At 36.1% G+C, this 26171-nt stretch overlaps 3 protein-coding genes across 4 annotated transcripts; 1 reads left to right on the forward strand and 2 right to left on the reverse strand.

The window, feature by feature from the left end:
• The first annotated feature begins 2769 nt into the window (after positions 1–2769).
• anxa3b (annexin A3b) lies at positions 2770–8385 on the forward strand. The gene is made up of 15 exons (XM_052567782.1): positions 2770–2921; positions 3745–3799; positions 4244–4288; positions 4411–4458; positions 4548–4635; positions 4784–4878; positions 4965–5078; positions 5167–5257; positions 5369–5448; positions 5554–5610; positions 6126–6219; positions 6365–6460; positions 6628–6686; positions 6816–6938; positions 8028–8385. Exons 3-15 carry the CDS (start codon positions 4274–4276, stop codon positions 8088–8090), a joined length of 1023 nt encoding a protein of 340 aa, XP_052423742.1. The 5' UTR covers positions 2770–2921; positions 3745–3799; positions 4244–4273; the 3' UTR covers positions 8091–8385.
• Positions 8386–9813: 1428 nt separating this feature from the next.
• paqr3b (progestin and adipoQ receptor family member IIIb) lies at positions 9814–14029 on the reverse strand. 2 transcript variants are annotated; one of them, XM_052567785.1, is made up of 8 exons: positions 13861–14029; positions 13233–13431; positions 12998–13160; positions 12706–12861; positions 11660–11857; positions 11467–11557; positions 10529–10720; positions 9814–10468 (listed from the first exon to the last, which is right to left on the reverse strand). In XM_052567785.1, exons 2-7 carry the CDS (start codon positions 13415–13417, stop codon positions 10578–10580), a joined length of 936 nt encoding a protein of 311 aa, XP_052423745.1. In that variant the 5' UTR covers positions 13418–13431; positions 13861–14029; the 3' UTR covers positions 9814–10468; positions 10529–10577. The 2 variants fall into 2 exon arrangements, with proteins under 2 accessions (XP_052423745.1, XP_052423744.1); XM_052567784.1 differs by having other exon boundaries at positions 9814–10720.
• A 944-nt stretch (positions 14030–14973) lies between these two features.
• Positions 14974–24327, reverse strand: antxr2b (ANTXR cell adhesion molecule 2b). The gene is made up of 18 exons (XM_052567783.1): positions 23896–24327; positions 23623–23694; positions 23233–23304; positions 23068–23149; positions 22871–22975; positions 22587–22655; positions 21937–22017; positions 21791–21851; positions 21002–21100; positions 20624–20693; positions 20121–20199; positions 18464–18559; positions 18314–18364; positions 18136–18231; positions 17879–18052; positions 17705–17785; positions 15380–15446; positions 14974–15297 (listed from the first exon to the last, which is right to left on the reverse strand). Exons 1-17 carry the CDS (start codon positions 24039–24041, stop codon positions 15408–15410), a joined length of 1473 nt encoding a protein of 490 aa, XP_052423743.1. The 5' UTR covers positions 24042–24327; the 3' UTR covers positions 14974–15297; positions 15380–15407.
• Positions 24328–26171: the final 1844 nt, after the last annotated feature.

Here is a 26171-nt window from a genome sequence, read left to right on the forward strand (position 1 = left end):
TTAGGAAGGAGCATGTATATACAATTAAAGCCTCTTATTTAGTCATTTCTCCTGATTTAGACAAGACTCCACCATGTGGCTGCAGACAGAAGGACAGCCTCCCGACTACTATTGTCCTTCTTTATAGGATTTGAGCAATTTTTTGTATTTTGTTCAGATGCGAATAAATAATGTTTGGGGATGGGATCTGTATTTATTTATTTTTTATTTTTATTTTTGCTTAGATTAGAGTTCATAAACTTTAATGGCACGATTAAGAGTAGGTCAGGCTAGTTATGACACTTTGTACTTAGTTGAATATTTTTTGAGGATATACATACAGTAGGTTAAGAAAGAAAAAAACAACACAGTTCATTTAAAACACGTTTCAGTATTGTCATAAAAGGATCCTGCTTATAAACGGCATATCATAGATAGATTTAGATAGATTTAAGCAAAAGGAAAAAAGAAAAGAAAAACAGTTTAGGCATAAGATATTGTAATTAACACATTTAAAAACATGGTAATTGTATTATTACATTTTACAATTATTTTACTTTTACTCCAGTAAATGTATAACATTTAAAATGTCAACTCGCTCCTAAAAAAAAAAGAAAAGAAAAAAGAAAGTCCTCAGAAAGTCTACAAGTCAACCTTCACTTAAGTCTGTACTAATTATAGTTGTCGATTGTCTGAATGTATTTTATTGTTTTCACTATAATCCAGCTTTAGCAAAAATCTGAGTTTTCAAATAGGAATAGGAATACATTTAAAAATATATTTTTATATTATCTAAACGCACAAATCTTTTTTTCTTGGTATTGTTGAGTCTATTTATATCTAACTGAATCAAAGTTTTTTTTATCTCAAATGTGCTCACTTTATCCAGAATAAAATTGTATATATCATATTTGATAAATGGAAGTAATTGACTCTGGGTTCTGGCTGTGCCTCAGATATAGTGTGAGCACCAAGCTCTTCTGGCTCTCTCGATAATCCCACACTGTTCTGGATCAATCTGCACTCGAGACGTTATTCCGGCTTCGGCTTGGATCGTCCGCTGCTTCCTTCAGCCCACAATTTCCTCAAGGGTGCTGCACTGGAGACGAGACTATAGATAACAGTAGACTGGTGTTTTACATACACTCAGCTGGCCTCTCGTGAAATTGAAATATGAATGTATCTACAGCAGTGGTGTGGAGAACATGTGATTTAGAGAAACTGCAAACCTCAACAGCTCTTGACAAATGAGAGCTGAATCAGACTTTCATCAGGCTCTTTACTTTTCACACTATATCCGTTTCTCGTTTCTGAGAAATGTCCACGAGGTCAGGGCTTTCGAAAAATAAAGCTAATTGTGTGTATATTGTGTACAGTAATGACCAGCAGAGGGAGACAGCAGACAATGTAACCCGTAAGAATCTGTGACTGGGACACCGGGGCAAGTTGTCACAAGCCTCGAATCTCGAATCTCGAAGTCATAGTAAAACCTTAGACTAAAAAGCCAATATCTTTAATTATTAGCAGTGGTTTTTGTTTATTAGCGTCAAACGTCTAGTTCATTTGATCCCTCTTGAATCTGTATAATTTTCGGGAACTAAAATGACAATATATTTTTATATTTTTGTAATAGTAAACATCTGAACAAAATAAAACTACACGAGTGAACTATAAAAAAATTTAGGAATGTTTTCTTTTAACTAGGTTCAACTTTTTTCTTCAGACAAGATTTTTGTAAATGTCAGGTTTGAGGGAAACTAATATCAGTTGTTTTAAATATTTAAATTTATCCATTTGGATGTTTTTATCCTCAGTAAATTTAAATGCATTCAAGGTAGGCATCATATTTATGAGTTAAATAATTTCTTGTGATTTAAAAAAAAATGCTATTATTATTATTATTATTATTATTATTATTATTATTATTAAGTAATTTAAAAAATACATTTACAAATAATACATTTATTACAATAACAGCCCAGCCACCAACTATTTCCATTATTGCAATTTCATGAATTCTTTTTTTAAGAAGGTTTTTTTTTTTTTGTTAATTGTACTGTTTATATTTTATTATTATCATTATTTTTTATTTTTCTGAAAACCATTAAATCGCCTACACCAAAAAAAATTATTTACTCTGAAACTTTTTTTTTACTCAGAAATTGCTAGTAAATTTTCATTAAAAAAAAAAAAAAAAAAAAAAAGGCAAGACTCTGAATTGAAAGAAATTTTTACAAATCAAAATCGAACAGTATTTTCCTTTCCATTGCATAGTTTGAATGTAATTATTTTTTGGTATGCTGTGCAAGATTATTAACTTTAATATTTCGCAAAATGTAATCTTCTCAAATGAGTGTCAAAAAACTGCAGCTTTCCATTGTGACAACTTACCCCATACAGTGTGCCAACATAGTTAACACGTTTACTGAACTAAATTCTTTTTCCTAATAAATAATTGTAAATATTCAATAGCTTTTTGGAGCTGAGACTGCAGAAATACATTGTTCTGACACTGTTATGTTCCAGCAGTACTGTTATGCAAGTGTGTCATTCCCTGTGTATATTCCTTATTTATGTGAGTTGTGCTCCGCAGTAATAATATAATGGTCTGTATTAGTAAAGCACTCATTTTTATTGCTCCTCTCATATTTTTCCATGACGTCAGAGTGATTTTTGTAGCCCCCCTATCAGATAGGCCTACCTCTCTCTCCTGTCTGCTGTTTGTCCCGAAGTAAGGATGCAGAGGGAACCCGTCGGTAACCTGTGGTTGTTTGTTCTGTACGGGACGGTCATATGGTCGGTGGTTTCCGTCTATCTTCTCATCTGTGTCTACCTGCTCTGCACTTCACACTGTAAGATTCATAAAGAGCAGAATCACGTGGAGAACAACCACTTTGGAGACATCGTGTAATGAGCTTGTAATTGGCTTACATCTTTCTCTGGTGAGGATTGTTGTTGGGCTTGTAAAAATCCCAGTTAACTACTCATTGTGCTTTTTTTCTGGTTTAGAATGACTTCCACAACTTAACTGAACAGGAAAGGACTAGTTAAATGCATTCTTTGTATTTGTTTTGTAGTTAAACATATGTAAAAGGAAGACGTACTGTTATTACTTTTCAGGAAATGATACTCCACATAAATGTTTTCTTCCCACCAAGATCTAAGACTTCATGAATTGTCCATTAAACAGTAATGTGCTCCTCAAGCAGGAACATTCAGTAAGCTCATATAAACATATTTATATGTGACGTTTCATGTTTTAGTTTTATGACTGTGCTAACAGCTGCTGGTTCTGGCAGAAGACCCAAAGTTAATAACACAATCAATCAACTTCCTAGTTTGCAGGATATTTTGAAGTGGTGTTTAATTTTAGTTGGGGTCATTTTCCGGATATGAGGTTTCTTGCTCATTTTGGCATCAATATACAGCTCCCACGACTTATTAAACTGGAGTGTGTGTAAAATATAGCCTTCGTTTGTCACAAACTAGTCCATTAAGACCAGGCCTAATGATCTCAACTCCACAAAAGAGTTTGTTTTGGGAACATGAGATTTTATTTCCGAAGACAGAATAAGCTATAAGAAAATAAATATCTGCTAAAGGCAAATAAAACTAGCACATTGTACATTTTTACTGGTTTATCACCACATTTATCACTTATCTTTGTGATTTGTGGCTCTCAGTTGTGGCCACGTATGTAAAACTGGCGTGATACACGAGTTGGTGATCTCATTTTGATCTCATATCCTCTGTGTTTGGGTGTAGTCCCAGAGAGACCCGTGAAAGGTGTGGCTTACAGTGGACGGACGCTTTAACAGAGGTAAAGTTTACAGTTTTCTTCCTTTGTCTTAATAAAATAGCGTTAAATCCAATCGCGCGCTTACCGACATTGTCGAGTTTGATGTTTCGTTTGTTACGGTGTTGCCAAGTTTTCATCTGTGAAAGACGCCATATTTTCATGTTCTGTTGGGTTTGATCTCAGCGAGCACATAGTGATGTTAGCGGATTTGGTCATGCTCTTCTGAATACCATATGAAATTGCATAGAGAATACACTTTGCAATGAGACCTAGGCTATATAATCGGGATTTAATCTTTCATTTTTAACACGTATTTCATTAATGCGTTAAAATGGCTTGCGTTAGGAGAATTAACGCTGCTAAATGCTTTTGAAAACATCCCAACTTTCCTTAGTGACTAAAATTATGTAAGTTAAGAATCTTTTATATTTATGTTTACCATAACTAGATAACATCTGTTTACAGAACTGAACCCCACCCACAATAACAGCAGGGATGTCTTCTGTATGGGTCAGTGCGGCTGTTTATTACATTTTTACTGTAACCATTTCAGGATAGAGTGACTCTACATTTACATTTCAGTGATATTTACTGATGATAATACTTTGGTACTTTCTATTTTCTGTTTTCAGGATGATTTGGATCTTCTCCTGGACTCCCCCTCCTCCTTGACTGTAAATGTAAGATTGTGGTTGTATTTTATACAGTTACACATTTCATGTAGTAAGTTAAACATGCTTCTGTATTAACATGATCCATGTTTTCTAAGTCAACGGTACGTGGCACCATTAAGGAGAAGCCGAGCTTTAATCCAGCCGAGGATGCTGCCGCTTTAAGGAAAGCAATTGAAGGCATTGGTAAGTCACTGACATGGGTGTGGACTTTAGTGAACTTACACTAGTGTACACATCCAGCTCAGATGTTGAAATCCTGTTGCTTTCTGTTTGCTGGCTGTTTGCCTTCTGCACAATAAGGAACTGTGTGTTTGCGTTTGTAATTCCTCAGGCACTACTGAAAAGACTCTTATTGACATTCTAACTCAAAGAAGCAATGCCCAGCGCCAACTCATCTGTAAAGCGTATCAGGACGCCACTGGGAAGGTAAAACCCCATATTACCTGTACACACGTTGAACTAAGTGATTAATGTTGTCTGATATATAATAACGGGTATGTTTTTCATCTTAGACTCTCTGTGATGACTTGGAAGGTGATACACATGGACATTTTGAGGATATTTTGGTGGCCCTGATCACTCCTCCTGCTAAGTTTGACTGCCAAGAGTTCACACGGGCTATTAAAGTACACAATGCATTTTCTTTCTGCCTTTATTTAGAATTCAACCAAGATTACATCAATGAAGTTGTTAACAGATTGAGTTTGATCGCAGGGTGCTGGTACAGATGAAAGCGTTTTGATAGAACTTTTTGCATCACGCTCCAACCATCAAATCAAAGCTATGTGTGATGCATATTTGGCTGGTATGTATTTTTTAATGTTACTTATTATATATTTTCCTTTTAATATACTTTTCTTTCCTTCTTACTGTACTTTGACTCTTGGATGCCATTTACATGTTGTCTATTTTCCAGAAACCGGAAGAGCTCTAATTCACGACCTGAAATCTGAGGTGTCAGGGGACTTTGAAAAGACCTTGTTGATCCTCGCCGAGGTTCAGTCAAATCAGTGTTTTTGCTTTTGGTCCTGCATCATATTTAAATTCATTCAAATGAGTGATGCTGCTGTTTCACTTACCATTTTTCTTTCTAACTAAAAGGGTAAGAGGGTTGAAAGTACAAACGTGGACGTGGCAAAAGCTAAAGAGGATGCCAAGGTGAAGTGAAAACACTATTGCTGATGTTTTATCAGGTGTATACATAAGTACAATCAAACTCGGTAAAAAGAATCAAATAAAAAAACTAAATTTCCAATATATACCCACATGCGGCAGAGTAAGTACAGAGTCTTGCTACTACTAATGCATAACATGAAATTAACCCGTGGCAGAGCTACACAGGTGGAACTGGGGAAGGGGGAGGGTTTTTGAAGCACACTGGAACTGCTACAGCAAGCGCTAGCCAAGTATTTGAATATTAAGCAGCAGCTCATTGGCTGCTGATGCAAAAAGAAACCATTCAGTTGTGCCGTGTGAATAATGATGTGATTATATTAGATTTAGTGGCAAGCGTCATCTTTAGTTTCATGACAGAACTTTGTATTTTATCTGAAAGAACTTGAAAGAAGATCCCACTGACTTCCATTATATTTTTGTTTTCATACAGTTGAAGTCAGTGGGAACCAAAACTGTTTGGTTACCAGCATTCTTCTTCTATTTTCCCCACGGTGCAGATCTTGTATGAGGCAGGAGAGAAAAAGTGGGGAACAGACGAGAGCAAGTTTATCGACATCCTCTGCCACAGAAGCGTTCCTCAGCTCAGACAAAGTACACCTGCTGGCTTAGTTTCAGATCTCTCATTTTATAAACTGTTTTGAAATCATTCTGAAAGAGCTGTGAAACCAGTAAGTGAGGATCAGTGTTCCAGTTTACTTTGAGTTGTGTGAATCACGTCTCGATCTTTATCTTGCAGCTCTGGTTGAGTATAAGAGTCTGAGTGGAAAGACCCTTCAGGAAAGCATTGAACGAGAGATGACTGGAAGACTGGAGGATATTCTGGTGGCTATAGGTGATTTATAAAGGTTTTTTAAGTGGTATTTGTTAAGGCACCTATTCCACATAAAATGCATAAGTGGTTTCAGTTTTGTTTAGGTTTTTTTTAATCTTTTGTTTTATTTTATATTTTATTGTTTCATCCTTAATTTTGTAATCGAATTGAAAATGTCTCTGCTTTAGTGAAATGTGTGAAGAGCGTCCCAGCATACCTTGCGGAGCGTCTGTATAAAAGCATGAAGGTTAGAACTGTCTTTCTGTATCCAGTTCCCTTGTTTTGTCACATTATATAAATGATGTACAGTGAAACAAGATTCTGCAATGCCTCTATAAGCAGACTATTTCTGATCAAGAAACACCTGTGCTTTCAGGGTGCTGGGACCACTGAATCTACCTTAACTAGAATCATAGTGAGCCGTTCAGAGGTCGACCTGCAGGACATCAAGGCGGAATATAAGAAGCTCTTTGGCACTTCTTTATACTCTGACATTGCGGTAAGAAGCATTAAATGAGAATTTGTACACTGTACATTACACTGAAAAAATATACTGTAAAAAAACATTCACCATTGCCACTGCAAGTAAACTTCACAAATAATCACATGTAACACATTTAACATTACTTGTGAAATTTTGAAGTAGAAAAATTAAAATAGTATTTTCTTGTAAAAACATTCTCCTTAAACTTAAAAAAAAAAAAAAACACTAACCCCCCTATGGTAATTACAGCATTATGGTGGCATTCATGTGCACTCCATTTGAAAACACATGACTTAAAGGCGGCTATAGCCAAGAGAACACACACAAGGATCTACTACAGGGTGGGGCTAATCACCAGTCCCGCCCACTGAGGATGTCAATCATTTTATCTGCAAATCCTTATTATACACTGGTCAAAGTTACTGCCTACCTCACACTTTAACCAGATCCGTTCTAGACTAGCCTCAGATGTCACGCCCATGCTAAACATCTGATGCATACGGGACACAAAAGTGGCTAGAACCGAGACTAGAGCCGTTCAGATATTACTGAAGGTGTACATACGAAAATGGCACAGTGTCTTGTTACATTATTTTCTGACCCAAATCGCTTGTAGTGAAGATTATGACTTTTGAAAACGTAGAGTAGGCTTCAAGGCAGCATTTGGCTGATGCATCTTGAAGGGGTTCATAAATTGAATTTGTTAATTCAATTTACTGCATGACAACACCCAAAGTCATATAGATTTCTCTGAGGTTCAGTGTAAAACCAAATACAAAAACATGTTTAACATTGTACTACAGCATTCTTTTGACACTCTTTGGACTGTGACCTGACGTCCCCATTGTAATCACAAATCTGCTGCTTTAAAGTATTGTCATGTTTCCATATTTTACCGTTATTACTTTACTAGTATTACTATGAAGTTGTTATTGCCCTCCAGTCTCTTCATTTTTGCCACTCTAAAACCAGTGCTTTTAACAGAAATTATTAATATATATCTAAATAATGAATAAATAAAGGTTGTAAACATTTAGCAAGTGCAGTATAAGGTTTAATGTCAGTAGTCACATTCATAATGTCTTTTTTATGTCTTTATTGTAGTCTGAAACATCGGGGGATTTTCGTCAAACCCTGCTGAAGATCTGTGGTGAAGATGGCAAATGAATGTACCCACTGCCAAAGACGAATACATCACTGCTGAAGTGCTATAATGTGAAAGAATGTCCAAATATAACTTTATTACAATTAAAATACTATCAGTAAATCAGAAGAGCTTTATGAAATGTATTCTTGAACTAACTTTATTGTTTGTAATCACAGATAACATGTATACTTGGTTTAATAGTAACCCTAATAAAACTAAATATTTTTAGTATCAGAAACTGCATTTTAAATTGACTTTTTTTTACACACTGTGTATACATAATGAAGAATAAACTTTTTTGTCCTATGAAATTTAGCGAGTTGTGATAGTCTTCAATGTGGTGTTCTGTCCCTGATCCAGCAGGAAGCAGTGAAGTACATGTATTTGGTACCAAAAGGGGTCAACGATTAAAATCTTTTGGGATTTCAGTGGGACAAGCATTTAAGAGACTGCTCATTTTGCCTTCACACACATAAGCACATATATTAAAACAGAATTAGGATGACAACTGGTCATAATTCAGATGCTGAAATTAGACTTTCAATCTCATTTGGAGATTATTAATATCTAATCCCCCAAGACAATGCAGATTGTCATGAGAAAGTGATGTTCGCAGATGCTGCTAAAGCCAACAAAAGATTCTTAACTCCTTTCACCAGTAAAGAAACCACTGATGAGACTTGAAACGGGTTTTAATTTGCTCTGGAGCATTTGTGAGGTCACCGACAGATTGTGGAAATATTTGAGGCCCAGAAGTATGATTTCATTCTCATGAGATATGGCTTGCATCAGTGCTAATACTTGGAGATAAAGCAAGACACTATTATGAGCGTTTATGCAATGAAAATTGATTTTACACACAGTAATTTGGGTTTTATTGAAATTCATCAGACATCATATACACAAAATAAGGCCAGCACGTGTGATTCACATATTGTTCATACTGTTCATAATATATAAGCTGTTAAGTAAGAGAAAAGCTGACCTCTAAACCACATTCTCTCTTTTCAATTAGTCTTCAGACTGGAAAAGAACAATGCACTGGAAAATCCTTAATGCCACTAGAGTAGAACAAAACACTCGGATTAAGACAGATTTCAACATGATTAAGACAATTCAGCTCTTTTATTATGCCAAAACTCCATGTAAGATGGTATCATTATGTATATTATGTATCTAGTAAGAAAGACTCATAAGCAGCAACCTTTTAATTTTGGGAATGTAATTTGTGTCTCCATGCAGAAAATGGGGGGTGACAAGTAAGGGATTAAAGACACAAGGTCAACTTTCACATGGCATACATACAACAGTCATTGTCCTGAAGAATATCGATAACGAAATAATAACTCACAAACAAGAGTTGTTAAATACAGTAGGCTATACTGAATACAGTTGATATTCAGTTCTACGTAACGACGTCGGAATCATTCTTTTGTTTATAGAACCGATTCTTCGCGAGTTACACTGAATCGTTCAACTCGATCAAGCGATTTTTTTAAACGTTTTTAATACTTTTTACTATAATTCTGAAATGTTACAAATTATGCGTACTGAAAATATGTTTAAAGACCTAATTGTGTTAAATATTATTTTTATGAATCTTATTTTTCAACGCGAGTCTTATTGTTCATAATGAAGATAATACATTTAAATTAAATAACATGGCAAGACACACTCAGTTTGCGACATCAAGCAGCTAAACAATCTGTTTAGTAAAGCTACACAATTATAGGCTACACGAAGTACAAACAATATTTTTTTATTCAGTTCCACAATTCAGATATATATTCATTCAGACAGGAAGTTTACATGATATCAATTAAACAAAATTAAACAGCCAACAAACGTTTATAAAGGATGAAATGGAGAAAGTCATGCAAAAGGTTTTTTAGGCTAGCGGCAACCTTGATATATGTTCATAACATAGGTTCAAAATCAGTTCAGTGCAAGTATTGTGATTTTGACCTATTGCTCACAAAAAGGACTTAAGTAATACTTTCTTAATCATTTAAATGCCCAATTTCCAGTGCTGTATACATAAACTCGAATGCATTTAATACATCAAAACAACTCGCTTTACCAAACAAGTATATAAAACAAAAAAGACAGAATTACACCATAGAATTCATCGTTCTCAGAACAGTGATAGTTAAGAGCATTTAAATGAAGGACACTCCAGAAAAGTTAGGCAACGTATTATCAAGTATGTATAGTTTCACAGCCCCAATGATACCATGGGGAAAAGGCTCAATAAAACACAAAACGCATGAAGTAACAGACAAAGACACTTGATATCCAGCAGACAATGTATAGATCATTAGTTCAGCCAGAGGAACTCAACTGATTGCACAAAATGTGATTTTCATTGAACGTAACCCTACTGTACGGCGTTCAAAGGCAAATGAGAGAAGTTTCATTGATTCAATCAGCACAACTTAAAATAATGGCAAGCAAAAACCAAATGAATTTGTTGAACATAAATGGCTCAGGTGATTGTATAACGGTGTTTAATCGTGACTGCTGTAGTCTGTGCAGGGCTGATTGTGTCTGAACTTCATGATGTAGACAGCGGTCTGATGCCACCAGTAGAACATGACCACCACCAGCACGTGCCAGAGCTGGTGACTGGCTCCAAGATAGTTCAGCTGGCCTGTGAGGACACACATATAGACTAATTTGGTCAATTTGATTTTATTTGATTAGATTATTTCAACATGATTCATTTGTACATGTAACCAGAATTAGATTGGTGATCTGGATTTGATGGTTTTTAACATCCGACAACAGTATTTAAAGTTTATTTCTTCATTAGAAGAGATTTGGAGAAATGTAGCATTACATCTCTTGCTCACCAGTCAATCCTCTGCAGTGAATGGGTGCCGTCGAACAGCTGATATAAATAATCCACAAGTGATCAACACCAATCCAGTCCATCAATTAACATCTCTTGTAGTGAAATGCTGCATGTTTGTAAGAATCAAATCCATCATTAAGATGTTTTGAACTTAATCGTTGCTTCTGTCTAAAAGTCCTCTTATCCATAATATTGCATCTGAATCATAAGAGAAATATGCAGCTAAAATGCTTTGATAAATTTCTTTAAAAAAACATCTTTTCATATTACAAGACACTAATTAAGACTGGAGTGGTGTGAATTACTGTGATGTTTTTATCAGACTCTCATTCTGACGGCACCCATTCACTGCCGAAGATCCATTTGTGATCAAATACTATGTGTAACGTGTATGTGTAGTACTACATTTTTGCAAATCTTTTCACATAAACAAACAAACTCATCTACATCTTGGATGTCATGACATTTTCAGCAAATTTTCATTTTGGGGTGAAATATACCTTCAATAAAAAACAATAATAATATAGTATAGAAAACATCACCTGGAAAGTACCGTTCTGGGATTTTACTGACGTAGAAAAGAAATGCTGAGGCGGCAATCAAATACATGATCATGACTCGAGGAAAAAACACCTGCAGAGATATGATGTGATCAATATTAATAGTACAACAACCCTCTCTGGTAGAAGTGATGTATTGCTCTTTCTTTCCCTCCTCACAGTGAAAATATATCACCTTTACGATTTCAGAGTCAAATCCTCCGTTGAGCCAGACCCAGTGGCAGGCCGGGATGATGCCGTATCCAGCCACTGAGCAGAACATAACAGAGCGCAGTTTCTTCCATTTCTGTGTGAGGTAGAGCGGATGGATCTGAGCTGCAAACACAGCCAGGATGAGAGCCAGCACCGTCAGCAGGTACACCTGCCTCCAAAACTGAAACAAACATCATGTGCACTTAAGACTGGAGCAATGATGCTAAAAATTCAGCTTTAATCACAGGATCATATGTGACCCTGGACCACAAAACCATAAGGGTCAATTGGGAATGCATTAGAGAGCTGAATAAACAAGTTTTCCATTGATGTATGGTTTGTTAGGATAGGACAATATTTGGCCAAGATACAACTATTTGAAAATCGGGAATCTGAGGGTGCAAAAGAATCAATAATCAATAAATATTGAGAAAATCGCCTTTAAAGTTGTCCAAATTAAGTTCTTAGCAATGCATATTACTAATCAAAAATTAAGTTTTAATGTATTTACAGTTGGAAATGTACAAAATATCTTTATGGAACATGATCTTTACTTAATATCATAAAGGTTTTTGGCATTGAAGAAAAATTAATATTTTTCACCCATACAATGTATTGTTGGCTATTGCTACAAATATACACTTGCTACTTATGACTGTTTTTTTTGGTCCAGGGTCAAATTTTACATTTTACAACTATTTTAAATAGTAATAATATTTCCAAATACTACTGTTTTTACTATATTTTTAATCTGATAAATGCAAGCCTTGGTGAATTTAAGATGTGTCTTTCAAGAAACATAAAAAAATGTAATTACTCCTAACTTTTGACTATTTGGTAATGTGTATAATAAATATGTATAAATAAATAAATAGATAAAATAATATTACAATCAATAATTAAATTTAACTAATTCAGAATAGATTCAAATAATTAATTTAATACAAGCCATAAAAACAATACAAATTAAATTAAAGCTGTAAAAAGAAACCATCAGAAGTCGGCTCTTATGAAACACATCGGTCATACACTGTTGCAGTAGAAGGCATAGAAGACTCCAGGCACATAACATCCCAAAATCCCCACGGATATTCCAGCATAGTCCAGAGCAAGCCAGCGGCGACACGTCTTCTCCGAGCGATGACAACAGAACAAGTGATAGCCCACAGAGCACAGCATGCAAACCTGACCAGAGAACAAGAAAAGAAAAGCCCATTAACTAATGTGACACTTCTTTGTTCCTGTGTATGATACACGATTATCTAAGCTCTCTCAAAGCACATTAATAGAAATATTACCTATCGCACATTTCATATATTACCTGAAAACAAAACAGTCCTATTGAATAAATGACGTAGTCCTCTCGTGACGCCCCTGCAGACGGCAGGACTGTGGCCATGTTATTCACTCCCAGCGAGAAGAACAGCAGGAACCCAAGCAGATGACTCCAGATGTTCACCGTCTCATTGGACAGAATAAATATGCTGTAGGATATGATAAATTATGTGTAAACGAACGGGATCACATCTACACTCTCAAAAGAGTAAGAAACGCACCTCTTGAGGCACAGTTTGGATGGCAGGTGTGCTCTGTATCCATCTGTGATGTAGGGATTCTCCTTCAGAAACACTGGGATCTGTTCAAAGGTGTATAATCGGATCCCTCTGGGCACGAGCACAGGCCAGTACTGATAGCTGCTCAGCTCAATGTAATGAGTGCTCTTGAGGATGCTCTGAGGCATCTTGGTTCATGTGGCTGGAGGAACAAGACAAATGTGTCTTATTCGTTTCAATGAGGCGGTGTCTCAAAACAGCGAGCTCCACACACACACACACACACAACAGTATTTATTAAAGCCCAAAAATCAGCTCCAACAAAAAGCCCTAAAAAGCAGATCAGCAAGATTTAAACAAGGACAGTTGGTTCGAGTCGGTTTTAATAACTTTGCATGTATTGAAATCTGTGGCTAGTACGGTCCATTCATATATAAAAGTCTCTATATTCTCCTGAGAACATATATTATAAACACAACCAAACATGCAATAAAATTCCGTATAAGATTTGAACATACATAACGGTAAATGTTTAGTTCGAGCCGCTTATGTCTGCTGCAGGCTAACAACAACTGCTAATGAAGATTAGATTAGGCTTTGAAATCCATTTTAAGTACAGCTAACATCTCACCTCCAGGTAAAGACCTGCCGTATATCCCATTCAGCCCTACTTGTTTCTTAATTTCTGTTTAATAACAGAATATGAGCGTCATGTTGAGGACCGGTGGTTAGCCGAGCGGCTAAAGGCTAAAGAGGCGAGTGTGTGACATTAATATCCTGCGACAGACGAACATTATGCGACGGCAAGCCACTCTCGCACGAATTGCGTTTTTAATGGAAAAAGCACATATATGTGGAAAGAAATTAAACAATTAAAAACATAATGATTTAAATATATTTTACCAAAAAAAAAAGAACCGTTTCGTATAGAATTTTTTATATATTTAAATAAGATGTCTGATTTTCAGCCCCCTTTTACCTTTCAGCAAAATAATCTTTCATAAAATCCTGAGAGATTAAGATTATAATTTGGAAAATCCAGACATTAAAACATTATACAGTCTGTTGATTGTGTTTCAGACTAATCCCTACCAAATTATATTTTATCATTCTACTAGGCTTTTCATTTTCTATCAGACTATTTTGCGGACTACGGCAATAATTCATTGATAATTGTAAAAACTTTAAAAATAAATCATATACTCACAAGTGAACTAACAGATATGCCCTTTACCTAATTAACAATGTCACAATTTAGCTGATGAATTTAATTAACCTAAAAAAAGTCACATGATCTTTCAGAAATTATTCTAATATGCTGATTTGCTTCTCAGTTATTATTGAAACTTGACTGTTCTTATTTTAGTATTTTAAGTATTTCTGTTGCTTAATATTTTTGTGGAAATCATGACATTTCTTTCAGTATTCTTTGATGAAGAGAAAATTCAAAATGACTTGATTATACAACAGTAATCTGTTGCAACATTAGTCTTTACTGTCACTTCTGACCAATTTAATGCAGAATATTTAATATTAAAGTGTTTTTTTTTTTGCTGTTATTACTGTTACCTTTTGAACTGTAATGTGTCATAGTTTCCACAAAAAATGTAAGTTAACTCCTATATTTTATTGTATTTATATGCCATTTACCTCATTAACAAACAGTGTCACACGTGTAATCTATTGATTAAATCAAATTGTTATACATAAATATAAGAACAAATAATACAAATACACATCTCCATGAATTTACTGGATACTCATCTTTACTAATAATAATGAAAGAAATAACTATGTAAATAAAAATAATAATTTACATTTTCTTTCCTTGACAAATCCATTCATAATACACTCACAAGAAGGCACTGTGTTGGTTTGTAACTAGAAAACCTTAAACAGACTGATTGTTATAAAAGCAGTGAATTCAACCATATTCAAAGACATGCAGAAACAAAATCAGCAGGATAGATTTACACATTAAAATGCAAAGGTTTTAATTCAGAAGTGCAGCTTTTCACACCGTGTCCGTACAGCAGTGGATCCTCCAGTCCTTTTTGTCTGAACGTACCTGAAAAGTGACATTTATTGTGAATCCTACATCAGGATTTCTAGGCTTTCCAAATAGTATCTTAAAATTGATTAGAACTTACTTTAAAGTAAAAGACACATTGAGTTCGGTCAGTGATGCTGAACTCGGTTGAATTTGATGCAGCGCCCCTGAAAGACAAAAAAACAAAAGCAGAATGTTACCCTGCATTACAGATCCATAATGGAGGACTGACTGTCCCACCACCCCCTCTTACAATCACACTCATCTCTTTACCCCATTATCTCTTATAAATGTGAAATATGACAAGTGGAATCCCCTAACATCTCTGCCTCATGTTACTGGCTATGCCCTCATTTTGAGACTGGTGAAAGGTCTTTTACCCACCATTCACTGACTAGTCCACATCACATTAACTCAGTACTCGAGCTGAATCATCCACATTGGATTTTTTTAATGCATCTCATATGGTAAAAAATAATTATTTTGACAATATTTTTTGTCAAGCTGACATGTACGATAATTTGGAGTAATTGAGTTCAATTGAGAGGAGGTTTGATTTTAATTGGCGGTAAGGAAGCAGGAATGATGGAGGTCAGGCAGGCTGATCAAGCAACACTAATGCATGACAAACCCTGTTTGGACAGATCTGGTAACATGAATGGAGAACAGGTACCAGTGTTAATAATTAAGCTCTATTTTACAGCAGGTCTGAATCTCTGGTGTGAAAAAAAAACCTTGTATAACAAGAAAATAAGGAGTGTCTGTCTTTGAAAATCCTGCTAGAACATTGCAATGGCATTGCTTTGGAGTTGGTTGCCTGGTGGATGTTTATTGATCTGAGGGCACATTTGAATTAGACATTAAATTGCATCATGCATACACATCATACTTGGTATGAAAAGGTTTTAAACACATAGAACTTCTGAAGACAAGTAAACTGAATAATATAAGAAAAAGGTTTTAACTTTTTACTTTTATCTTTTTCTTATCTATTTTAAGAAAAACAACAAATGCAGGCATTTTAGTAGTCAAACTTGGTATGAACAATTTAGTTAAAGAATTAATGAACTATTTGTGCAATGATCGACTGCTGCCCATAGACAAACACTTCAACAATATTCTCGTTGTGCCCTAGAAGGACGTTCAGTTAAACTCAAACTAAGTGTGACAGTGCAATCAGCGTGAGGTCAGAGGTCACTCTCGGCAGTGAAGTGTCAGACACTGAGTGTCACATCCTGACAACTTGAACTCTGACAGTCAGGTCAATCTAATGAGTATAATAGTGACGACTGCTCTCTGATGAGTGTGTGTTTGAGGGTCAGGTCATGAGCAGTCGGTGCACCGCACACAGACGTACTACCGTAGCAAGAGTGTGATCTGGTCTGTCTGTGACAGGACTGTCAGCCTCGTTTGTGCAGCTTATTAGTGCTAATGAGCCTTGTCAGCGGACCAAATGAGGGACTGAACTAAGCGGTTGAATGAGGAACACAATGCCTCTGTTCTACAGCCTAGAGAGATTTTACATAAGCAGCGTTTTAAGGCATCACAGGCTCCTGCCTAGGGCTCCACTTCCTAAAAGCATTAGCCAACTATGGTAGCAATTTCCGTTCTGTTGGTGTTTCCTGAAACCATAGTTTAAATGAACATTCTAAAAAAACATTCTAAACAATCTACAGCCTCTGACTTGTGGTTAGAAGCATGGTTTCTTGTTAGCAAGACAATTGGAGTTAAATAAATGATGCTTTTGGGCAAGATAAGAAAGCTAACATGCAGTACAATCTATGTCTTCCATTTTATCGAAATATATACATTTCTTTATATCTATAAATAGATAATCTATATATCTATATATTTAAGGAAGTATCACGATGTCGCTATAGATTCACATTCACATTGACATTTTTCAACCTGGGTGGAAAACGCGATTGAGGCCAACTGAAGTCACCCAATTTGTGTCATTTGCTTCGCCGGCGCGAATTCGCATCTATTTGCGTCTTTGCATTGACCGTGTACACAATCTACTAGCGCAAATAATTAGATTCACTTTCGGTATGCACACACCATAAGGGAAACCTGGAGGATGATACAAGAGGGAAACCGCTAAATTACAAAAAAGAAAAAATGGTAAATTAGTCATCAGGTGGCATGTTCAACACAGCAGCTAGCTTTTGGATATTCTGATAACATCTTCTGGATCCATATTAATGTACACATAGTCTAAAATACTGTACCTCCTTTTGTCCTCACAACTACAAACTATTAAATATCAAAGAATATCAATTTACTGTTTTGAATTTACAGCAATTTACTCTATGAGATAAAAAAAAACTGATTTATTTATTGATAACCAAACATTTTAGTTTACAAAAAGCCATTTTCCTGCAGTTTATAATATACATGTTTGCGTAAACCAAGGCCACCGTACCTTGTCATTTGCTGTGGGTCTCATGATAGCAACTCTGTCGTATTGTCTTCGCAGCAACGCTAACACAGCATCAAAACGCCCCTAACACACAGAAGCACAATGGCATTTGTAAGAATACATATATTACCACAATCATCCAACAATGAAAAGCCAGTGTGTTGACAGGAAACTTACTTTAATGGGTGTGTACCATTTGTCTGGGACTGGGGCCTGACATACTGGTGGTGGTCTGGGTGGGGGTCTTTTTACAGGCTCTTCAAACTCCTCCTCTGGCATTTTGACCACAGCATTTTTGGCTTTCGCTAACCGCGTCCCTTCCTCTGTAGAGCCCTTCTCACCCCAGCGAACCTGTGGATGTTGTAAGCTTCAGCGTATATCCATAGACATTTTGTTCTGGTTTTTTTTTGGATTGCGTAGGATTGTTAAGTCACCTCCATCCGTGTGATGCCACCAGGCCCTCTGCCACCATAGTAAGACGCATCCACTGTAGGCCACTTCTTCTTCGGCAGAAGGTCCTCCTCAGGTTCCTGTAAGATATATACAACAAGCATTTCAAGAAATCGTCAGTTTGGCAAATATAAATGTCAAGCCCCAATGTGCTGTACCTACAGGTATTGGGCATGGAGGCGGAGGGCGAGATGGGGGTGGATCTCTGATAACCTATCACAAGAGTAGAAAAACAGTCTGTATAAATAGTAATATCTTATTAATATACAGGTTTGTAGACAATAACACAAGATGTGTATCTGTAGTGCTCACCACCATGCAGCAGAGCGGCCAGAACCACCAGAGCACAATTAAACCCAACAACACCAGCAGCACCAGGATGACAATCACTATCACTATCCCATCAGACTATAAGAAATTTAAAAAATGCATTGGATTTATAATCATGTACAAATGTTGTGTACAATTACCTTTATTCAGCAAGGATGCATTAAATTGATCAACAGTGACAATGAAGATATTTAAGATGTTATAAAAGCTTTCTATTTCAGTTAAATGCTGTTCTTTTGAACTTTTTATTAATCAAAGAATCTTGAAAAAAAAATCAACTGTTTTCAATATTGAAACATTTCTTAAACATCAAATCAGTATGATTAGAATGATTTCTGAAAGATCATGTGACACTGAAGACTGAAGTAATGATACTGAAAATGTAGCTTTGCATCACAGGAATAAATTACATTTGACAGTATATTCAAAAAAGAAACCAACTCTTTTATTATGTCACATAATTACTGTTTTTGCTGTATTTTGGATTAAATAAATCCTTTGGTGACCAGGAAAGCTTTCTTTCCCAAGCATTATTATATATAATTTAAATGTATCTGAAATATATTTAATATACATATCACATGGGAAAAAGCTAAACAAAAAATTGAAATTAAAAAACCTTAATAAAATAACTTTAAATGCTAAAATTTATTTAATTTAAAATGACTTAAACTGAAAATTAAAAACTAATAACAAATGAATAACAATAACTAAAACTTAAAATTATAAATAAAAAAAACATGTTTAATCAAATATTACAAAAATACAATAATACAATGTGTGTGTGTGTATTTATATATAAACTAAAACAACAGTGACACTGTATTAGAATCCATTGTTTCAAGAGAACATGCAATAACCAGCTACAAACCTGATTCCAAAAAAGTTGGGACATTGTACAAATTCTGAATAAAAACAGAATGCAATGATGTGGAATTTTCAAATTTCAATATTTTATTCAGAATACAACACAGATAACATATCAAATGTTTAAAATGAGACCATGTTGTGATTTCCATTACAGTAGCTTTATGTGATGCAGTGTCGTCTAAGGGTCCGAAGATCACGGGCATCCAGTATGGTTTTCCTGTCTTGACCCTTACGCACAGAGATTGTTCCAGATTCTCTGAATGATATTGTGCACTGTAGATGATGAAAACTTCAAACTCTTTGCAATTTTTCAATTCTCATTGCTCCAGTATTTTTCGCTGCAGCATTGGAGGCCAATTGACCTAATAAGTTGCTTATTGGTCCTCCAGCTGTTCCTTATATGTACATTTAACTTTTCCGCCCTCTTATTTTTACCTGTTCCAATTTTTTTGGAATGTGTAGCTCTCATGAAATCCAAAATGAGCCAATATTTGGCATGACATTTCAAAATGTCTCACTTTCAACATCTGATATGTTATCTACAGTATATTCAATTGTGAAAAAAATATAAGTTTATGCGATTTGTAAATTATTCCATTCCTTTTTTACTCACAATTTGAACAGTGTCCCAACTTTTTTGGAATCGCGTTTGTACTTTGGTTTAATTATGTTCCTATAACCAGACAGTTTTTTTTTTTATTTACTGACCTTTTTGGCAAATGTATGTATTATTACATTTGTTTTGTTAAAAACTGTATTGTGTACTTACACATGTTGTGGCATATATTGTGATTGGACTTGAAATGAAAGACTGGCCGTTATTCAGACTAATGAGCACATCGAGGGAGCTGTTGAGAGAGGGAGAGTCCGTTATTACTGGATTAAATTCCAGAGGCGGAGCATAGTTCAACATATAAAAAGACCAACAGCGCTGTACTAAAGTATTATTTTTAAAACAACAAGATGAATGTCTCTTAAAAAGACTCTTTCAACAGTTCAAAACAAAACGGTGGCTTATTTCGCACATCTCTTTAAGGCAGTGCTCTACAGCAAACAAAAATATGCTCCTGTCACACACACTGCTTTGTTTCAGCCCTGCACTGAGCTTGTCCTTATCAGTTGTCTGTTAGCTATTCCATAAACAGAAACCGAGATAAACCCCCCCCGGGAAAAGATGATGAACTCGTTCCCTTTGCATGTAGGCTTGTAACAGCTGTGGCTCTGAATGGAGAGCCACTGTTCTCCAACTGAAGCTGGTCCAATGCCACTTACTGTCCAACCTCGGTCAACACTGGAGCTGGACACAGAACGTAATTATCCTTCACTGCACTCGGCTTCTCATCTAGAAGGAAGAGAGAGCAGCATGAGACTGCTATAAAATGCCAAACGCTGGCTGAAACACAGAGGCATTATTTAAGGATGTGGCTGCATGAAACTTCCCCATCGGCTAAAAAAAATGAGCCTCTGGAGCCCATGAAGAGCTTAGGACGTCTCTTCCTAGCAAATAATAATAACATTGTGGTTTAATGGGCTATTTATTCATTTGCTGAATGGGGAGGTGAATTAGAATGCTTATTTTTTAAGGCGTATCTTTGTGGACAGGGCTAATTGTTATGTTTTATAATAGATGGAATGCATTCAGTGGCTTACTGTAAGGATCCTGTTGATTGACAGATAATGTGCAGACCACACCTTCTGAAGTTCTTCCCTGCGTGAATCCCCTCCCTCGCAAAACAATGTTGAAAGTCTCTAAAACACAGTGTTTACACTGAAATTAGACATGATCATGAGTTCAAAAAGATTTTAAAAAATCAGGTTTTAAGCTGCATTTACACTGCAGGTCTTGATGCCCAATTCTGATTTGTTGACTCTATCCAAAAGTTTTTGACTTTTAAAACTTTAGAAATTGAACTGGAAACAGGGTTGCCAGGTCTTCATAACAAAACCAATCCAATTGCTAAAACAAAACAAACTCAGTCATGATTTTTCTGTGGTTTTCTCCTTCATTGGGGGTCCCTCGAAATCAATAGTAGAAAGAAGAAAACTGCAGACTTGTCAACATTACCAAAAAAAGTGTCCGTCTAGTTGACGTCAGTTGCCACTGTCTCTTTTTCAGTGACACACAACTCACATTGACTGGGGAATATCCCAGTATTGCCGTGTGAATTGGGCTACTTTTACAATGTCTTTCTCTTCAGAGAAAGAACATGACTGGCCTAGTTTTGGGCTATTTTTCAATAGCAGTTGGGTTTTGACCTGGCAAACCTGGAATATCCAATGTGTCCACTTACATTGTAGACACAAATGCATGATTTATTTTCAACGAATATCAGAATACATGTGCTTTTTTCCTGCTTACATATCCGTGGGTCATCTGTGCTACATGAGAGGAAAAAATCTGAATTGGGTCATGCAATGTAAACGCGGTGTTAGACGTACCATTCACGCAAATGCTGGAGGGCTCAAGGTTAAAAATCTCTACACAGGATTTCTTTAAAATCTGTAAACACAAATACAAGTCAATTAGAAGCCAATGTAGAAACCACATGTGAGAAAAGCACTTTTTTGTTTGTGCTAAACCTCACCGAATTGACAATGTTTTTGAGGGCCTGAAATCCATCCACAACAGGAAACACTTGATCTTTGCTGTCTGCAATATCTGCAAGCTATGAAAACATTAAAACTGGCATATCATGTCAGAAATTACTTCTCTTTTCAGAATCTCTCACCACTGTAGCAGCCAATTCTTGAAGCTATCCTGCTACCATTTCCCAAGCCAGAAGCCATCTCTTGCTAATGTAAAACGGGCCGGATATATGCTCTGCTGAATGCAATTACACTCAGCATCGGACAAGCTCTTCCACCAACGTCAATATAAAGGATCCCTCTGTTACACTAATGCAGTTACTAATGCACATGAAAAAAACAATATCGTCATGACCACAACATTCCCGTGACAGTGATGCACCAACAACTGATGAACTATAAAAAATTCAGACAAAACAGAATGTTATAAAATAGATGCTTTACATTTCTGGAAGAAATATTTTTCGCTTGCCATTGTGAGATGCACCAATCATGCTACGGTTTCTAGCTGATTGCTTGCAAGTTTATATGATATTGTGGTCTCTAGATATAATATACAATGTAAGTCAATGGAATTTTCTGTTTGTTATTCAGTAGATGAAAATTGTGCATCTTTAATGTAGGCTACAACAAGATGAATCCTTCTTACCTGGTTTGCATCAAAGTCCTTCACGCCAACACAGTAAACCCGAGCACCATATTTTCTCGCCTGATCAGCCTTAGAAAGCAAATAGGGAATACAGTCAATAGTTTATTCAATATTAATATGCATGATACTAATATAAATCCAGAACATGTCAAACCTTTATTGCAAAACAAGGTGGAAGATATTACATACCTCAACATTTGACATCAGCTCAAACATGCAATAGTTTCCATTAAATAAATGCTCATGCAATATTAATATTTCATATATGTAGTACGCTGCTTTACCTCGTTCACAGCAAGATCATGCGGATAGACCTCCAGCTTCCCATCAGTCAGTGCAATAATGATGCTGGATGCTTTTGTGCCATGGGTAGTCATTTGTTCTAATACCTAAAATATATTTATTTGTTATGATCTCTGACATACATATAGTAGGGGAAAAAAGATGCAATGCTTTTGGTGATGATATATCATCTACTCACCTTTCTTAACCCCTCGTGCATGTAGGTTTCACCAGCAGGTCTGATCTCGCTCAAACTTTGCAGACCATTATCAATAGCTGCCCTAAACACCCATGCAAATACATCAGCTTTACGCTTTTTATCTGGATTTATACTAACAATATTTAAGTATGAAGGAAAACCCACCGGTCTCCAGTGAGAGGCAAGACTACTTCTGCACTAGAAGAAAAGACTATAAAGGATACTCTCATTTTCGGGCTGAAGGAAGTAGAAACAATCAATTAGGAAGTATAAAATCAAATTTACTCTCTGGGTGGGTAAGAAAAATAATATGTTTTCATATAACTTTTATAGCAGTAAATAGCTGTATAACTGGGTCACCATTCCACACACTAATCCAAACATACATTTTACACAAAGTTAAATATAGTAGTCTAAAATTAAGTTTATATTTAGTTCCACACATGAGCAAGAGCTTGAGAGTCGGACGAATGGTTTGTACCAGACAGGACTATGAAACTCTTTGTTAATTGTTAGCTGGTTATAAAAAAGCAACTTTTAACTTTAGTTTCATACCTTACGAAACGATTCGTCAGTTGTTCCACAAATCCAAAGATCTCCATCCAGTTGTCAGAAACACTGCCTGACCTATAAATGATGGTGAACATTTGGTGCATCACTAGATAAACAGGGCCATATAAGGGCTCCTGGGAGCTATGTAGAAAAACAACAACTGTAGGCTATCTCAAAATACCAGGGCTATTAATGAGCTTATTTGAGAAAGAGAGAGAGAGGTGTGCGCGTGTTTTCATGAACATACACTCTATAAAACATGTACAGCAAACTCACCGATCCAAAACAAAGTATAAATCAAAGGCTCCGTGACAGGACCCATCTTCTGCTTTCACGAATGAAGTCAGGAGAGAGATGCAGAATAGGTGGAGGACCCAGGTGGCTTTACTGGCTCGATCGCTGTCTCTCCTCATTCCTGTCATGTGCTGCGCGTTGTTGTGGGAACACGTCAAATCCAGTGATAGAAATGCAGCTGGCGCGCGCAGTTATTTCACTATCGGACAATAATGCATTTAAACGCCACTCCGGCCGCGATCTTCAGGAACTGTTACTCGTTTCCTGTCGCTTTCAAATATCCATGTCCTCCACTCCAGATTCATTTCATTCCGTGAAGTTTTGTTGTTTTTTTCAAAGCGCGTCCGGACTGCGCTGCACATGAACGCTTGATTCAGTGCGCGTGCGCAGATATGTGGAGTTGCGCTCCTTTCACACAACAGCGTGTGATCTTAAAAGAGCAGGGATGGTTTTGTGGGACAAAAGAGAGCACAATAAAACGAGAAATTAAAGGTCTTCGGCAGCAACAGCAGAAGGGTGCTGGCCATCTAGGACAACTTTCGAGCTTTAAAAACCTTTGAAACGTTTTCAAAGAAGTAACAGGTAAAAACACTTAGAGCCTAAACAAATAGACGCAAAATATTCATCCTGTTATGCACCTGTAATAAAAGCCTGCTGCATTGAACTTAAACTTTTTTTTTCATTAATAAAGAGATATCATGATAACAGATCTTATTTTATGTTTATTTCTAATACATTTACGTATGTATTTAGGCTACTTAATAAAAATACCCTGCAATTGTACTTATGGTATACTAAACTAGTATACTTAAAATTTGCTAAATTAGAAAAATTAATTTTGTACTTAATTAATTTTAATTGTGTGGAATTTCTAAGTCCAATAGATATAGGCTACCAGGGCCGGCCCTGACCAATTTGCTGCCCTAGTGTTTGGAAGTTTTTGCTCTCTGTCCTGCAGTTGCCACATTCCAGTTTTCTTTGCCACTTAGTTCTCATGCAGTTCACCACACCTTCAATTAGCCTCAATTAGCCACAGGCTTTATTAGGTAGCACCTGTAGACATAGCATCATCCCTTTGTTCATGCCACATGGAGGAATCCTAGTGTGTTGCTGCTGGAAATGCCGTGTCTCCAGCCTTGTGTGCGTTATTGAACTATAAACCACACACACACACATACTCACATATACATACCTAATAAAGGAAAGAAGTTGTGTAATTGAAGTGACTGGACTGGACTGTTCTTACCGACACCTCCACTGGTCTCAAGCCAGCCACCTGCATATCCCTCTCAAAATTCCTTTTCACCTAGGCAAGATTTTACCCGGGCGCCCCATGCATCACAGCCCATTTCACCCTGTCATTGTGTTCATGATTTAGCATATATATATATATATATATATATATATATACACACACACACACACACACACACACACACATTACAGCAGAACTGTTTCCAACACTCATAATAAATCATCATATTAGAATGATTTCTAAAGGATCATGTGATAGACTGGATGTCACATGTGACACTGAAGAATGGAGTAATGATGCTGAAAATTCAGCTTTGCATCACAGAAATAAATGATAATTTAAAGTATAATAAATTGAAAACAAATTATTTTAAATTATAATAATATATCACAATATTACATTTTTTCTGTATTTTTGATCAAATAAATGCAGGCTTGATGAGCAGAAGAAACTTCTTTCAAAAACATTAAAAATAGTAATGTTTTCAAACTTTTGGCCTGTACTGTATCCCCCCAAAACTGCACAACTGTAGAGTAAAACATTAATAAAAAAGTGATAATAAAAAAATGCGTCTTAAAACTGACATGATTGTACAAAATCACAGTATGGGGACTCAGAACTCAGAACAACTGCTAATATTAAGTTTAAGGTAAAAATAACTGCCATGAAATTATAGTATCTTACTCCTATGCAATAAATTGTTCTTTCACTACATCTCTTTACCTCTGTCTTTATCCTCTTCTCTTCTTTTTGGCACTGTATCTATCGCAGACTATGCTCATTTATAATGTGTCATGTAAATTCGGTCTTCCGTCACAATCAGGAAACTTTCACCGTGTCTAGAACTGGCGCGAGCTGCCAGGCCCGTTTCTACGAGCTGTGTGTTAACAAAAGCAGTGCTGTCTATATTGGATGCGGCGTCGGGCACGCTACACAACAAATTACCAACAACTGATCGTGCGCGCGCTCTGTTTCTGACGCACTTCAAGCACTCGATGGGCGG

This window comes from Carassius gibelio, chromosome B10 (assembly GCF_023724105.1).
Source record: "Carassius gibelio isolate Cgi1373 ecotype wild population from Czech Republic chromosome B10, carGib1.2-hapl.c, whole genome shotgun sequence".
Taxonomy (NCBI): Eukaryota; Metazoa; Chordata; class Actinopteri; order Cypriniformes; family Cyprinidae; genus Carassius; species Carassius gibelio.

What these genes read in the sequence shown, in the direction of transcription:
- anxa3b (XM_052567782.1), top strand. An exon ending in ATCAGGACGCCACTGGGAAG is followed by an intron (nt 4,879 to 4,964) that starts GTAAAACCCCAT and finishes TTTTCATCTTAG; the next exon opens with ACTCTCTGTGATGACTTGGA. An exon ending in GTCTGTATAAAAGCATGAAG is followed by an intron (nt 6,687 to 6,815) that starts GTTAGAACTGTC and finishes CTGTGCTTTCAG; the next exon opens with GGTGCTGGGACCACTGAATC.
- paqr3b (XM_052567785.1), bottom strand. Translation starts at nt 13,417, where the DNA reads ATGCCTCAGAGCATCCTCAAGAGCACTCATTACATTGAGCTGAGCAGC. An exon ending in ATGCCTTCTACTGCAACAGT is followed by an intron (nt 11,858 to 12,705) that starts GTATGACCGATG and finishes TGTTTGTTTCAG; the next exon opens with TTTTGGAGGCAGGTGTACCT. An exon ending in CCCAGAACGGTACTTTCCAG is followed by an intron (nt 10,721 to 11,466) that starts GTGATGTTTTCT and finishes GTGTCCTCACAG; the next exon opens with GCCAGCTGAACTATCTTGGA.
- antxr2b (XM_052567783.1), bottom strand. Translation starts at nt 24,041, where the DNA reads ATGACAGGAATGAGGAGAGACAGCGATCGAGCCAGTAAAGCCACCTGG. An exon ending in CTCCAGCATTTGCGTGAATG is followed by an intron (nt 21,101 to 21,790) that starts GTACGTCTAACA and finishes ACTGTGTTTTAG; the next exon opens with AGACTTTCAACATTGTTTTG. An exon ending in GGCCGCTCTGCTGCATGGTG is followed by an intron (nt 18,365 to 18,463) that starts GTGAGCACTACA and finishes CTCTTGTGATAG; the next exon opens with GTTATCAGAGATCCACCCCC.